The following is a 14517-nucleotide window of genomic DNA, read 5'->3' on the forward strand; positions in this document are numbered from 1 at the left end:
GCCAACGTGGGCTAAGACCCCCCTGATGGTTATTAGGATTCTGTCTGCCCTGAGCCGCTGCAGAGTTCACGAGCCAGGAGACGGCTCTGAAGAGGCCGTCTGATGTGGAAGTGTTTGTCTCTTGGAATTGATTAGCATTTAAATTCAAACTGACTGCCCGGTGTGTTTTGTGGTTTTCTTCAGCCACAGGTTCAAATCTGGTCACCCGGATCTGTGATAATAGGTTGATTTAATGTAACCACAGTTCAAATGCACTACTATTCGGTGAATAGTAAATCTATTTGATTATCCTGTTGTAAAAAATCTGATTCCTCACAATCCAAGAGCCAAAGTTACTGCAGCGAGGAATTGATCAAAACGGTATTTCATGAAAATTCAATTTTAATATTACCAAAGTCGTAACCCGATATAACACATTTTAGACAGGAGGACCATTATCTAGGACGCTGAATTCCTTCATTCTGTCCTTGAGAGTGACAGACAACAGCGTATTGTATTCAAATTGCTGACACGTCCTTTATCTCCACAGTGATAATACACAGTTATTTGCAGCGTTTGCTTGAAGATAATAAAAAAAAAATACACGCAATAAATAGAGCTGCTGCAGGAGGGCATTAGAAAACATGAATTTGCAAAAATTAAACTCTCTTGTTTAAAGACCGTCCTCTTGATATAGTATAAAACACAATTCTGCTCTGTTCTCATGTTCAAGTGTGTTTTGATTTTGGAATTTTGAAATGCCAACATTTGTTATGCATCATCTCCAATCCAGTCCAATATTCATCCAGTCCCCGCTTTGGTCTCCAGGTGGTGCCAGCGGTTGAAAAGGACAACATTCCTCACACCAACACTCACACACACACACACACACACACACACACACACACACACTGGATGTCTCTAACACATATGTAAACACACACACACACACACACACACACACACACACACACACACACACACACACTGGACCTATTTCCCTGTCTCCATCCACAGTGAGGGGGCTGGGTATGGCAGAGATGTGTGAGGGTGTGGGGGATGGGGCTGAAGTAGTTGTGGAAGATAGAGAGGAAGGAAGTGAATAGAGTGAGAAATGAGGAGGGAAGGGGGTGGCATGCAAGGCAAGCACATGCTGAGCAGAACATTGGACTCATTGAGAAAAACGCTCGCTCCATTCATTCCCTATCCAATCCCCTTTTCAGCAAAAACTCCCTGTCTTCTTCTCATCAACATACAGTATATTGATATCAGTCTGAGGACAAAAGTTTGTGTCTGACATAATAATTAAAAGTTTTTGTTGCATTATTTTTCTTTTTTTTATAAGTCCTGAGACCACAGATGAAATACTCACAGATAAAGGCAAATTCTATATTATAACCACTTATTCTCAGTATCTGCTTTCAATTGTATAGTAGAGGAGACATCAAATCCAGATGGGCAGTTCATTTGCATCAGACACCCTTGTGTGAAAGTATCAGTAGTTGGTTAGATAAGAGCACCGTTTGGAGTGTCTCTATAAAATGTTACCGTCTCCTCTTTATCCACCACACCCATGCAATAGACATCCAAAGTTTATCCCTTTCAAATGCAAAGTGGCCACATCAACACAGACTGGGAACAACATGAAAGGTTCACCTGTATGAATGAATTAGGTAAGTTGTCAATTTATTGTAGTTATTGGCTTTTTTTATACCCAGAAAATATTTTTTTTAGTCACATCTAGTTAGGGGTAACTAAGTTGAAGGCATACTGTTTGCCATTTATTTTTTATTTGTTTTATTTATACTGCCTGTAAAGTAACAAGAGTTGTGTTTGAGACAAGTACATTACAATCTAACCAAGTCATTAAAAAGTGAAACAAATGAACTGTTACTGCTTGTTTTTCAGAGGCTTCAGAAATAATGAAAGAAATGTGCGGCCAATTGGATATAACATCTAGCAAAGAAAAGCAGAATGACCTCGGGATTCTAAAATTATCCTTTTTTTCTTTACATTTCATTGCGTAAGGTGTGGCTGATTACTGTTTGAGTTATCCTTTTTATTACTAGTTGATTTGGCTCTTTTTAATGACAGTCAAGGGCAATATAGGCATGCAAAAAAAGCTAAGAGCAAAAATGGGCCACAAATCAGAATCGGAATATTGTGCTTAATACAAATTAAGAAAATTAAGATAAAACAAATTAAGATAAAACATCACATCACATGATGCTTAGCAGATTACATTATTACCTGATAGAATATGAAGCAGGTTCACCGTGATCACTACACAATTAAATCAAATAATGTAATTTAGTGTAACAAACCCATGGCCCATTTTTTCTGCATTCAGTAAACTCACTTTTGATACTTTGATTTACATTTTACAAATAAATAACTTGTTGACAGATTTATGTTGAGGTTTTGCTGTACTTTTACTCACATTAAGGATCTGTCTTTCTGTAGAGGATGATGCTAGGTGGAACTAACGTGAAATTATGCCTCTGTTCTTAAACCGGTTTGTGTTTGCATTGGGGGAGGTCATAGTTCAATCACCATCATTGTTAAGACTGTGGTATGTAGGTTACTATTGACCACATGCATATGATACAGTTATGATACAGTTTATTTATATTTCTTACATTGATAATTTTTTCGGCAACTTTTACACATGCTTTTTGGTGTTTTGATATGAACCCAGGTGAATAAGAGGGATAAAGGGGGGGCGGGGGATCGTCTATTACTGTTGGTGGCCCATTTATTGTCTCCGCCTTCCCATGAGGGCGGCTCTTTAAATTGCTTCAAAACTCCTCCTGCTGGCGCCTTTTTCCCTTATCTGCAGGAGACAAGACACACGTGCTATTTTTAGTAAGTCGAAGGAATAAACTTCTCAACCTGCTGGTAAGAATTTAAAGTCTTATTTCTTGTCTAAATCCTGTTCCTTTCTCATTCATAGCTGGGGTTTTAGTCAACGCTGCATGCTGGGATTTGAAAGGGGCGGGCTGTGTGCTGTCTGACGAATAAAAGCTGTAGCCTATAGATCTGTGCAAGGCTTTTTAACCGGGTACAACCAGCCAGGCTTAAAGGGAACATTTGGGTTAAATTCAGTAAAAGACTATAGCCAACGATAAAGGTGAGTGCAGGAAACGCGACGTTGAAACTTTGCCTGTTTAATCAAACAGAACCATATATTTATGCATTTTAAAAAGCAGGAGCTCCGACGAGGAGAGACGGCATGCTCGAAATGTGAAGCCGTCTTTTGTTGCTCTATCCGGGATATCGCCTCCGCAAGCGAACCCAACTCAACCTGCATTTTGTATGCGGTTTATTAAAGGGACCATGCAAGCTCTGTTGAACCTGCAAAACACCACAGAGGACACAGCAGCCATTGTGTGTCGGTTAGTATCTCCATGGCACGATACATGCTGTGAGATAGTCCCATGTGCAGGCCCGATTATTGGCCACAACAACTAAGTACAGCACAGGGCCGCCGAACATGGTCGGTACGAGGAAGGAGCGTTGGGTTCATGGGACTTTTTCAGATTTATGCCGCTACCGACCGCCTATAATCCCAGCAATACCATGCGAGATGTTTATAGTTAAAAATGTGTTTGTAAGGCACAGTCGGGTGGGTAATAGAGCACGGATGATCCCGAAATAGACCTGGAAATAAGCGCGGATTAATTGAGTTAAACGTGTTACCGGTGTGTGGTCTGCAGGTTTTTTTTGTTGTTGCGGTCGGTGAGTTTCGTAGCCCCTGTATTTACTGTGTTGCATATGCATGTGTGAACTTGATGCCTTGTCTTACAGCAAGCCTGAGCGGTGTGGTTTATTTCCTAGGTCCGAAAAGATAAGAAAACATGAGCGACAAGGAGACAGTCTCACCGAAAGAGGAGGCAACAGAGAAGAGGGGGCGTGGAAGACCCCGCAAGCAGCCCAAGGAAAAGACCACTGACGTGAGTAGTGACACTTATTTATGTTTATCCGATTATCATGTGATCATATCCGGGTTGTATTCAATCCTATCACCATCCTAAAACACAACAAAGCGCATGTGCATTAAGAAAAGGAAGTACAGAAACAAGACAAGCGCTTAGAACACATCTGTTGATGCCCAGGTAGATATTACTGTAGATAAGGTGCTCATGCATATCAATAACATACGCCCCTGCTATTCTACTGAGCCTTTAGGTCAATCAAGATATGGCTGCAGCAAGCCACTGACCATTCGCTCACCCCTTATTGATGTAAATGTAGAAGTCTAAAAACTTCCTGTATGTCTCACCGGTTTGTAAGCAACCTGTAACTCTACACCTTCAAACCAGTATTGACCCACCCATGCTGTCATGTAACGGATGACATAGCTGGGTGGAAGCACAGAATGGCTCGTATAGCTGTCACTCAGTGCTGTGTGTTTTAGTATTGAATTGCTTGGTTGCTATGAGCCATGGTTTACACACACTCGTAATGCAACAGGAGATGGGACCGTAACGACATGTCTTACAACCACAAATTATCACGAGAACAAGATACTGAATTCACCTTGCACTTGAGTTGATGGTACTCGAGCCCCTTCAATGTTATTTCTCCTACCACAGTGCCGCTGCTTTCATTCAAGAGTCTTATTAGATGTTTTGTCAGAACTATTTTAAAACAAATGCGTCATTTTGAACATTCCATAAAGAGTTTTTAAGCGAGGCCATGGCAACCTGTGGCTCCAAGCACCTGTCTGTCTTAAAGTTGTTTCCGGTCACATTGACCCTGAAAGGGGAACACTGTATATTTGAGTCTTGCGTGTAGAACATTATTCATTCCTGTATAATACGCCAAATACATGCCGCTCCATCTTTATATACAAAGTGTAAAATGTTATATATTGTGCAAACCATGTTTTGACTTTTGCTTTTTCAGGAAGCAAGTGGGTCTCCTGCTCCAAAGAGGTCCAGAGGACGGCCCAAGGGCAGCACAAACAAGACTGTCATCAAGGCCAAAGTAAGTCAATGCTCTCTGCAAGCAACAAGTCCTGATTTCAGCAACAGCTTGCATGCACCAACCGCCTGGCCTGGTACACATTCATTTAAAAGAAGACAGGCACAGATTCACGACGGAGCGGAACATGGTGTTCACCCACTTCTCTTGCAATCATTTCCTTTTCTAATCCCCGAATTTGGTTGAACGCTTAACGGTAGCTAACCCCATCCTCTTACAAGGACATCCTGCTGTTACTTGTGATATATTTGTTGGCCGCAATTTAGCTTCCCCCCCCCCCCTGGTGTCAGAAATAGCCTGGCGTTGGGTTCCCATTGTAAAGACCTTGGTTTACTGCCTTACATTTTCTTTTTGTTGAGAGATGCTCGCTGTACTTCCTGTCCTCCAGCTTCCTGCAGCTTGTCATGCACAGTGCGGTGCAGGTGCAGAGGCCGCAAGACTGTTTCCAAGCTGACACTAAGCACCCCCCGCCCCCACCCAGTACACAGCCCTAGTTCTTCTCTGCCTGTCGTCTCCATAGCAACAACTGATTTTCTCCCTCGCCCCAACCCTCCAGCTCCCCCGTGTGCTCTGTCTTCACTGCTATGTATGGGAAAGGGAGGAAGAGTAGAATGCACATACATGTATGATGAAGGTTTAGCAGCGAGGGCCGAGCTGCAGAGGGTTTGTGTCCGCTCAGTCCCACCAGCTGTCTCTGAGCCTCAGACCAGGTGGCCAGCGAACTGGAGTGCCCTGTGTGCAGTTCCTGTCGGCCTTCCAGATAATAGCCAATGAACCCAATGCCCCTTTCCATTTGTATCATTACACAGTTAATACTGCCATCTGCAGGCAGCTAGAAGCGGAGCTTTGTGGAGATTTGTATTGTTTATACCCGTTTTTGTTTCCCCCAGAAAGTCTTGTCTTTTACTGAGCAGGGCAGCAGGTCTCTGAGCCAGAAAATAACTAAATGCATCGCCCCGCCCATAGCTCTGCTAACCTTGTTCTGTTTTCCCTCGCTCACAGAAGGCAGTGGCTGCCGCAGCGGCTGCCGCGGCTGCCCCAGCTGCCCCAGCTGCAGGGGCAAAACGCAGGGGAAGACCTAAGAAGGAGGTAAGAGTCCCTTGATAAACCGTGTAACAGTACTCACATGTGTTTAAACCATTCCTCCCCAAATTGAATTATGATTTGTATGACTGTCTGCAGGGCGCAATTGCATTTTCCTAATTCCCCTGCCTGCCTCCTTCCTCTCGAATTAGTCATTTTTTTACTCATCACAGCTATTCATGTCATGCACAGTGTTCATTTAGAGAAGCTTCTTCAGATGCACAAAACTGTGTTAAAAGGCAACTCTGAACCTGTGTAGCAATTTTCTTAAGGTGTTCCTAATCCACATGTTGAGTAACCGGCAGTTAAACGAGTTATCAGAGCATGCAAAGCGGGTCAAAAATGCATGTTAAATCTAGGGGAAAATTGCGGTCTTATAGTAACATTCTGTCATGTGCATGAGTGGTTAGGGCGTACTCTAGAAAGAAGTCTGGTTTGAATTAGTCACAGAAAGGAATGACCCAACGTTACCCTTCTAACCAGACCTCGTTTTTATGAATGAAAATCTTGGGCAGTAGTGAGTGAGGGGAGGAAAAGAAGTATGCCTCATTGTGACTCACCACTCTTATGAATCACTTCACTACAGATGGCTCACCCTTCCCCTGGGTGTTCTTCATGCCACAGTGATTTATCAAAGACATTTATTATTACATTTTTGTGTAATGTTGGTGTTTGAGCTTATTAGAAGTAGAAACAGTCACGTTGAGACATGAATCACAGGCAGCCAAAAGTTGATGACATTTTCCCTGTGGGTGTAGTCGAGGCTTGACTGGATTTCATTCCCCCTTTCTGTCACAGGAGAAGGAAGAAAAGGAATCATCTGAGGAGGAAGAGGAGGAGGAGGAAGAAGAAGAAGAAAACGACCAGTAATTCACAACGCATGCTACCTCACTCAACATACTGACATACTGTTAACTAGAACTGGGCTGTATCTCCAACACCAGTGCCACCACATGACCACTGTTCACGACAAAGCCCCCCTTTGCCAAAAGGAGGCTTAACACAGTTCAAATATCATGCAACAGCACTGGATAGAACGATGGACCTTGCTCAAGCATAGATCTAAGAATTACATGAAGGGTAACAGCCCTTTTCTTTACACGTCATGTTATCACAAGTCTTTTATACTGGACAAGTGTGCTCTGAGGAGCCTGGATTCCCCTAAAGATGGTTTGTAAGACTCTCCTCCGCTTAATGTTACTTATGTGTTGTACCCGCATCTGAGATGGTAGGGCATATAGATTTTTCTTCATGTTTTGTACTGGACAAAGGTGAATTTTACCTGTACTTACTGGGTTTATTTTTTGTTTGTGTGAAGTGGTTAACCTATCCCTTGCAACATATTATAGACGGAGTTGAGCTTTAGTATTTAGGATGAGAATAGGTCAAAGATGGTAGAAGTGTGTTTTTTTTTTTTTTTTCATTTCTGCAGAACTGATTTTTCCCTTCCCCACCAGTAGAGCAGAATCATCCTTAACCGGTCCTTTAGGAAAGTTTAGATAAGGGTTATGCTTTACAAACTTCGTCGCCGGTCTTTGGCGTGCAGTGGGGAGATGTACTGTTTTGTTCCTTCGGGTTACATACATTTATAAAAAAAACATGAGTGTGCTGCTTTTCATGATATAATACAACTTGTTTTGGTATAATGTGTGTTTTTAAGAATAGGGTTGGCATAGTTCTAGGCAGAGGGCATCAGTGTCATTTCTTCAGGGAGCTTTTACAAATGCTGTTTTTGTTGGCGTCTTTGTCTTCACACGGTCCTCAGTTACTAAGCGCTCACCCAATCACTCAAGGCAAACTGCAATCGGTCAAACGAGGAGTTTGTAATGGAGGATAGTTGGTGGCACTGCTATCCAACAGGGCTGTACATTGTTCATTCCATCTAGCTCTCACTGCTACGCCTAGCTTGGTCCTTCTGTCATCACTTAGTACAGTAATACACTTTCTTAGTCTTTTGAAGATGTGTGTTGTAATGTTTGTATTTCTAAGTGTCAGGGAACCCGCAGTCACAGTACACTTACCTGGGTTTTTTCCACCTACCTAAGCTGCTACAACCTCAGTTAAAAACCCCGGAAAAACTGCATACAGGTGATACAAGGCCTGGATTTCATACCTCAATCAACAGCTTGCTTAACCATAGAATTGAACTGGTTTCTGTTTTTAAATGTAACCTCTGGCATGAATTGGAAAATGTATTTTTGTTTTTCTTACAAATGGACTGTAATGCGGTATCTTAAGATGTCAAGTTTGTGATTGTGTGCACACACGCAGCACGTCTTGGCTCGTTCATAACCGGAGCTTGCAGACAGGTTGTTTATATTTGTGAAGCAAGTCAGGGAGACCTGTCAGCTTGACAACTGTGTTCGCTGACTGTGGTAGATTAGCAGGTGTGTTTTTATTCTTCTGGTGCACTAAAATGTTGGTTCAAATTTTCATGGACAAATATTTGTGTGTTAGACTAGGCGCTCTTTTCACTTAACCATTCTGTTGGCCAATGTGTGTTTGTCACTAACACACATTGCCACCATCAATAGTACAATGGTCATTTCATGTTTTAGTTTTTTTTCAAACATCCATCAACTACTTGGGACAATATGGGTATCATTTTACGTACCGACATCTTGCAACTGTTCATTTACATACTGTTAATGCGTTAGGATGGAATTATTCTTTTTAATGTACACCGTATATAAATGTACAATGTCTATATTTCTATGGTGCCCTACAACAATTTGTATCAGAAATGGTCAATAAAGAGAATTTTCTTTGTCACTTTGTTGTCACCTTGTTATGTGTGCACACTGGTTTTCCACCTTAACACTTAACATGCATTTCACTTTCCTTGACACCAAATGAGTAGGCAAATCATAAAAAGACAATTACCACCAATACAAAGTTATATTACTTTATTTCTTAATTCATAGCTTCAATGAATTCACTCAAAACAAACTGGTCCAACAGTCTGAAGATCTAATGGTGTTGTCAAATTCACATTTGGATTTCAGTAGTTCTTTATCATGTGCAACTTACAATCAGAGCCTTCCATTAAAAGTTGACATGGGTTTTACCAGTGCAAATCATAATCGGATATTTATACAGTTTCCTTTGTGATTACCTACCTTTCCACAAATGAGAAACTAATGCATAGAAAGTCAACAGTATTATGAGCAGAGAGGGGCATGCTCTTGGGTAAAGAAATCTTAGGGCCTGAAATGACACATTAACATCTATACAAAAGTCTTATTCCAGAGTACCTCAATATTTAGTCGTACCTGTTATCGAGTCCAGATATTATCTTCTCAATACACTTTACTTTATCCACAATGAATGCATGTGCCTCTTTACAGTTCTATTTTACATTCACAAATGAAAGGTCAGGTAAGGTTACAATTCAAGAAAAAAAGACTTCCTGAGTGCTTGATACAGTCAGACCTATGGCATTCATCTTCAGCTGGAGGTACATTTTGTTGGTGCCATGCCTTGTAGAACGGACATATTTAGGGCACTAGTCACCACTCATTTTGGGGATGAGAGGAGGCTGATTTGATTTACTTCCATTTCATGCCATTGATAAGAGTCATAGGAAGGGGCTAAACCACAGAGAGATCTGGGGCAGCTAGTTCTGAGAGATTTAAAACCAACTTTTGACACAAAATGAAACTGAAATGAATGTCACCCAACCTAATTTGAACAGCAAATCTATTTTATAAATCTCTTAGCTGTATGAAAATAATTGTTAAAACTGAATTTAAGTCACATTGGAGTGTTTCATGTCAACACATGTAACTAAAAGCCATTATTTAAAGAAGCACTGCAAACAACCTCTTCACAATAACCTAACCAGACAGTGATCTTAAACCCTCTCATATTAATAAATATCTTTATCTGATGCATACTCCTACCACACTGTGAACACTGCCCCTAATCAAACTCCTACTGCAAACCACAGGAACAAAACCACTTGTTGCGCAAAACAACATAATTAATGTAAACAACAAAGCAAACCTACAGAAACTTTTTTTCTTAATCTTGTGAGAGGTACCACATTTCTCAACCATGAATAATGTCAGTGAAAAAAGGTTTTGAATAAATAATTTCAAATAAATAAATGTACGGTACTGCATCTATTAGGCACAAAGGATTGGCATCAGAACAGTCAATCTATATGGACTTTAACAGGGAGATAACGGCAAATGGTAGCAAAGACAAGTAAAACCAAAAGGAAGTCTTGTGCGTGACTTCAAACTGATGACTGATGTGGCTGAAGGTTGTCTCCACACTGATGTCCGATGCCATGGCTCACTATCATCATGCATTGACGTCTTTGGTCAGAAGAGGGCGTCGCTGTTGATAGCTCTTGGCCCAGCCTTGTACAATCTGAGGACATAAAATGCAAAGTGCAAAAACAGTTCAGTTACACACTGTAGTTTTTAAAGGCATAAGTTAAGGAAAATAATGTTTCTGATGAAGATATGTTAAATTGTTGTGAGGGTCAGCTCATTCAAAGCACAGAAAGAACACAGAAAACAGCAAGGTCTCATTTAAACCCATGTTGTTATCAAGCTATAATGAAAAGCAAACAAGGGAGGGGAATGATGTTTCATTTGTACATAAACTAATTTTGGAAATTGAAAAGTAACATAATTTTAACAACAGGTCCTGGTTACAGCGGTTACTCTAAAGACACAAGGTCAAAAAATATGAGCATTAGTAAGAGGGATATTGTTTCTGGTGAAACATTCTGAGTTCTGAACAACACAAATTCAACGTGTATCGGATTACAGATCAGCATTTTCCGGGATGGACATAAAACACTAAAAATAATCCTGTGGGAGTGAGTAACAAATGTTGTTTGGATATTTAGATGAACTTCACCTTTAATCACTTAATATTAGTCTATTTGACAACTACAGAACTTGATTTTATGATTTGGTTTTTCCCAATTTATAGGTTGAGTGGAGTAAGACATGCCTTTTCCCATGGTCAATACTGCCACCTAGTGTTTGTCATGGCTCAGTGCTAAACTGTTCACTGGATTCAACCAGGCCAATAGTTTAATTTCGGTAATTTGTTTCCATCTATTTCTATTTCATACATTTCTAAACTACAGTATGTTACCACCAAGAGTGTCAAATTAAACTTCATAGAAAGTTATGTTTTGGTTTTCACTTTGAATAACATGAGCCACATGTACACTACAATAGATCTGGTTTGAGGAACTCCCTGTTTATTGTTTTTATTTTCCTTGCTTTTGTGAAGCATTGGAGGTTTGTAAATAAAACAAGTAGTGCAACTGTTCTACGTTTGAAAACCACCACTACTATGACTGTAGTTTCCTGCTTGCATCGTTGTTCTATGAGGGGAAGGAAGTCACTAACTAATTGAGGAACTGCTGTGGTTTAGAGTAAATTGCGCAACCACGCAGTTAAAAAGATACACCAAGAGAAGTCAACAGCAGGCATGTTTTTGTGAAAAATAATTCTGTTGTATTAGAGCTATATTAAACCTCTACATGGAGAAATAATGTATACATTTCTTAATGCAGGATTTGCGGTGAAATCATTGTTTACATATTCATTTCGCTTATAAAAATCTACATCTGATTTCAGAATGACTAGTACCACTTGTAGTTAAAAATGTCCCAGAGAAAATAAAAGTTTGCAAAGCAATGGTGCATCATACCCTTGTGTCCTCTTCTCTCCACAACATGTCTTGCTCAGCTTCATTAAGCTCCTCTGATGGATCATATGTGTAAACTGGTAACAGCTGATGACGAAGTCTGTCAATTCTGCAGCACACACAAAACAGAAAGAAATCAAACTCTGATATAATGACTAACACCGAAACACAGAAGTGAAGCGATCAATGTTATCACAGTAGCATTGTGCCATTCAATCAATCAGGGTAGATTAAAAACCTACCGCCTTTTCTTACGAATATACATGACCTGAAACAGACAAATGGAAGAGTATCACATGTACTGTGTATATGTAATCAGTCTAAATTCTGAGCTATCACAATGCCTTTTTAACAGAGTACAACACTTAATTCCCCCTTGTGGGATTAATAAAGTGGCTTCTTATTTTAACGAATGTTTATATATCTACTGAACTTTGCAGCTTGAACACACTATATGTTTTTAGTAAGTAAGTAAGTAAGTACAACTTTATTTATATATTACCCTTCTCAACACAAATGTACGAAGTGCTTTACAGTACAGTACACAATTCAAAGTACAACTATAAAATGTAGAATAAAAGGCATAAAACAAAAGTGGGTAACACATAGGATAAAACATAGGCAGTTCAACTTTGTGTATATTGTCTTATGCAGACCCGCCCAACTTACCACAGCTGCAGCAATTCCAATAATAGTGATGAGGAAGAATGGCACCAACACATAGCTGACTGCCACATCCCCATCTATGATGGCAGGGGGCTCAGTAGTGCTGTTCATTGCATATGTTCAGGAGAGAGGGACACAGGGGGCTGCTTGTGCAGGGTGTTTACAAGCAGCAAACCCCCTCCCTATGACACAGTGTGCAGCGGATCTCTCCTCAAGCTGCCCTCTTGTTGTTTACACCTCATCCTTGTCGTTCATGTGACTTCCACATGGTATCACTGCCCTTCCTAATCAGCGAAAGAATCTGCTGGAAAACGGAATGAAAATAATTCGCGCATTGTTATAAGTACATCCAGGAAGTAGTAAGGTCACAAAAGGGCAAAAAGGTTAATTGGTTGGATATCTTCCCCTTACATTTGCAAAAAGGCTATGAGGATTTATATGGGCCAACTCAATACATTATAAACATAATATGTCTTGTTAGCAAGTGCCGGAAAAGCCACGTTTTGCTCAGCTGGTTCCTGCTATTTGCTTATGTGTAATAACGGCATGTAGCTGAGTAAAATATAACAGCAGCTGTCAATCAACGTTGCTACGCACAGAGATAACGGCTATTAATGGCTAGCCTGCGTTACTAGCTACATAAACAGCCCTTTACCGTTAGCTGCTCCGGTAGATGACGAGGTGCGCCGACAAGTTGTTTTATCTCACAAACAAGCTGAAACAAGCCCTCTACATCACGGCAAGGTTGGTTTATAACCTGCTAGAATAAACCTGTCTAACTTTAATTATAAGTAAATGCTAACTCACTGTGCGATGTAGAAAGCCTCTCTTTTGACTAACGTTTATGTTGTGGTTTCAGGCAGTTGGTCTTCCGTTCACACTTCCTGTGTGAAACTTTCAGAATAAAAGCGAAACAAAACTGCGCTTATTATATTTCAGGTTCTGCCTTCCATGTACTTATTTTGTATGTATATATGTGTGTTGGTTATGCATACACTCCGATTTATTCCCACTCGTGTGGTGCGTTTGATGTTATGTTAGCGTGTTAGTATCTGAAGCTAGCGTCACAAAATAACATTATCTGTTAGCATCACGAAATCCCACATTATTTTGTTGACATTGCTTATTATTAATTATTTATATAAGTGTACATGTTATTACATATTATGGCACTTTGCAACCACCTGTGTTACTGATTGCCTGTCTGCCCTCTGCAATTTGATTGGATATTTTTGAATGACGCTGCCGCTGACATTAGTTGCTCATAGATGGCAGAAGTTCAGTAGCTGCGGATGAGCTGCGGTCCCGATGAACGAGGTTTAGCAACCATTTGAAAGTACGCTTTATGAGAAAAACTAGAATATCTTGGTGCCCACCAGCCATATGGTCTTGTTATTAACGAAACCTCCTCTCAAAACCATATTTAACCTGGAGTGGTTTAGCCTTGTTTTGCTACAGGTGTAAGCAGCAGGGCAACGCAGTAGGGCAGTAGGGTAACATTGGACAAGCTTAGCTACTAGGCTTCCCGAATTTATAATAAAAAAACATACACACAGGGAGGTTAGCATTATAACATCGCATTGAGTAGAACAGGTGTGTGTGCCCAGTCGAATGTCGTGTCAAACTTTGTGAGACATTTGAAAAAGCACATTTAACCATTTTAAAATTGTGTCATTTCAGACAATAGCAGTTGATCCAGCTGATTTTATCTCAAAAACAATGAGAAAGCAGGAGTTTAAGGGCAAACCAGGACCGGAGAGAGAACAACTGAGGATATAAAACCAGGAACCACTGACTGATGAAAGTGGATTTGCTTTTCCTGACAGAGAGACTTGCAGCAGCAGCACATGGTAAGAAGCACTGACGCAACAAGTGTACAACAAACATCTGCCTTTAAGAATGTATTGATCAAAGTGAATTTGCTGGTTTGCAAACCTTGTTGAAGGGCAATTCACAAGAGACTGTATTTGAAAGTTAGGTACTAGTTAAGTACTCGGATCTGGTACTTAACCCTCCGGTATCATTCGATTGGACTACGCAAATTAGTCATTCGAGACAAAAATGTCCACTGCAAAATACTTTGATAAAAACATTATATTAAAAGTTTTTTTTCACAACTGTTTT

General features: G+C 40.4%; 3 protein-coding genes across 8 annotated transcripts in view; 2 read left to right on the forward strand and 1 right to left on the reverse strand.

The window, feature by feature from the left end:
- The first annotated feature begins 2804 nt into the window (after positions 1–2804).
- Positions 2805–8820, forward strand: hmga1a (high mobility group AT-hook 1a). 3 transcript variants are annotated; one of them, XM_010767784.1, is made up of 5 exons: positions 2805–2877; positions 3817–3932; positions 4888–4968; positions 5968–6054; positions 6847–8820. In XM_010767784.1, the coding sequence occupies exons 2-5, from the start codon at positions 3837–3839 to the stop codon at positions 6916–6918; spliced, it is 336 nt and encodes a 111-aa protein (XP_010766086.1). In that variant the 5' UTR covers positions 2805–2877; positions 3817–3836; the 3' UTR covers positions 6919–8820. The 3 variants fall into 3 exon arrangements, with proteins under 3 accessions (XP_010766086.1, XP_010766087.1, XP_010766088.1); XM_010767785.1 differs by lacking the exon at positions 2805–2877 and adding an exon at positions 3006–3109; XM_010767786.1 differs by lacking the exon at positions 2805–2877 and adding an exon at positions 3359–3717.
- Positions 8821–8939: 119 nt separating this feature from the next.
- smim29 (small integral membrane protein 29) lies at positions 8940–13279 on the reverse strand. 4 transcript variants are annotated; one of them, XM_010767791.1, is made up of 5 exons: positions 13201–13279; positions 12397–12694; positions 11970–11995; positions 11731–11836; positions 8940–10425 (listed from the first exon to the last, which is right to left on the reverse strand). In XM_010767791.1, exons 2-5 carry the CDS (start codon positions 12502–12504, stop codon positions 10357–10359), a joined length of 309 nt encoding a protein of 102 aa, XP_010766093.1. In that variant the 5' UTR covers positions 12505–12694; positions 13201–13279; the 3' UTR covers positions 8940–10356. The 4 variants fall into 4 exon arrangements, with proteins under 4 accessions (XP_010766093.1, XP_010766090.1, XP_010766091.1 ...); XM_010767788.1 differs by having other exon boundaries at positions 12397–12697; positions 13201–13274; XM_010767789.1 differs by having other exon boundaries at positions 12397–12697; positions 13049–13204.
- An 828-nt stretch (positions 13280–14107) lies between these two features.
- Positions 14108–14517, forward strand: part of pacsin1a (protein kinase C and casein kinase substrate in neurons 1a) — a 42451-nt gene continuing 42041 nt past the window's right edge. The window contains exon 1 of the mRNA XM_010767793.1: positions 14108–14243. The gene's annotated coding sequence lies outside the window, so the exon portion shown is untranslated. The remainder of the gene's footprint in view (positions 14244–14517) is intronic.

The sequence above is a fragment of the Notothenia coriiceps genome, unplaced genomic scaffold (assembly GCF_000735185.1).
Source record: "Notothenia coriiceps isolate Sejong01 unplaced genomic scaffold, NC01 NC01_scaffold00004795, whole genome shotgun sequence".
Lineage (NCBI taxonomy): Eukaryota > Metazoa > Chordata > Actinopteri > Perciformes > Nototheniidae > Notothenia > Notothenia coriiceps.

What these genes read in the sequence shown, in the direction of transcription:
- hmga1a (XM_010767784.1), top strand. Translation starts at nt 3,837, where the DNA reads ATGAGCGACAAGGAGACAGTCTCACCGAAAGAGGAGGCAACAGAGAAG. An exon ending in CCAAGGAAAAGACCACTGAC is followed by an intron (nt 3,933 to 4,887) that starts GTGAGTAGTGAC and finishes TTGCTTTTTCAG; the next exon opens with GAAGCAAGTGGGTCTCCTGC. An exon ending in GGGGAAGACCTAAGAAGGAG is followed by an intron (nt 6,055 to 6,846) that starts GTAAGAGTCCCT and finishes TTTCTGTCACAG; the next exon opens with GAGAAGGAAGAAAAGGAATC.
- smim29 (XM_010767791.1), bottom strand. Translation starts at nt 12,504, where the DNA reads ATGAACAGCACTACTGAGCCCCCTGCCATCATAGATGGGGATGTGGCA. An exon ending in TTGGAATTGCTGCAGCTGTG is followed by an intron (nt 11,996 to 12,396) that starts GTAAGTTGGGCG and finishes TGTCTGTTTCAG; the next exon opens with GTCATGTATATTCGTAAGAA. An exon ending in TATATTCGTAAGAAAAGGCG is followed by an intron (nt 11,837 to 11,969) that starts GTAGGTTTTTAA and finishes TGTGTGCTGCAG; the next exon opens with AATTGACAGACTTCGTCATC.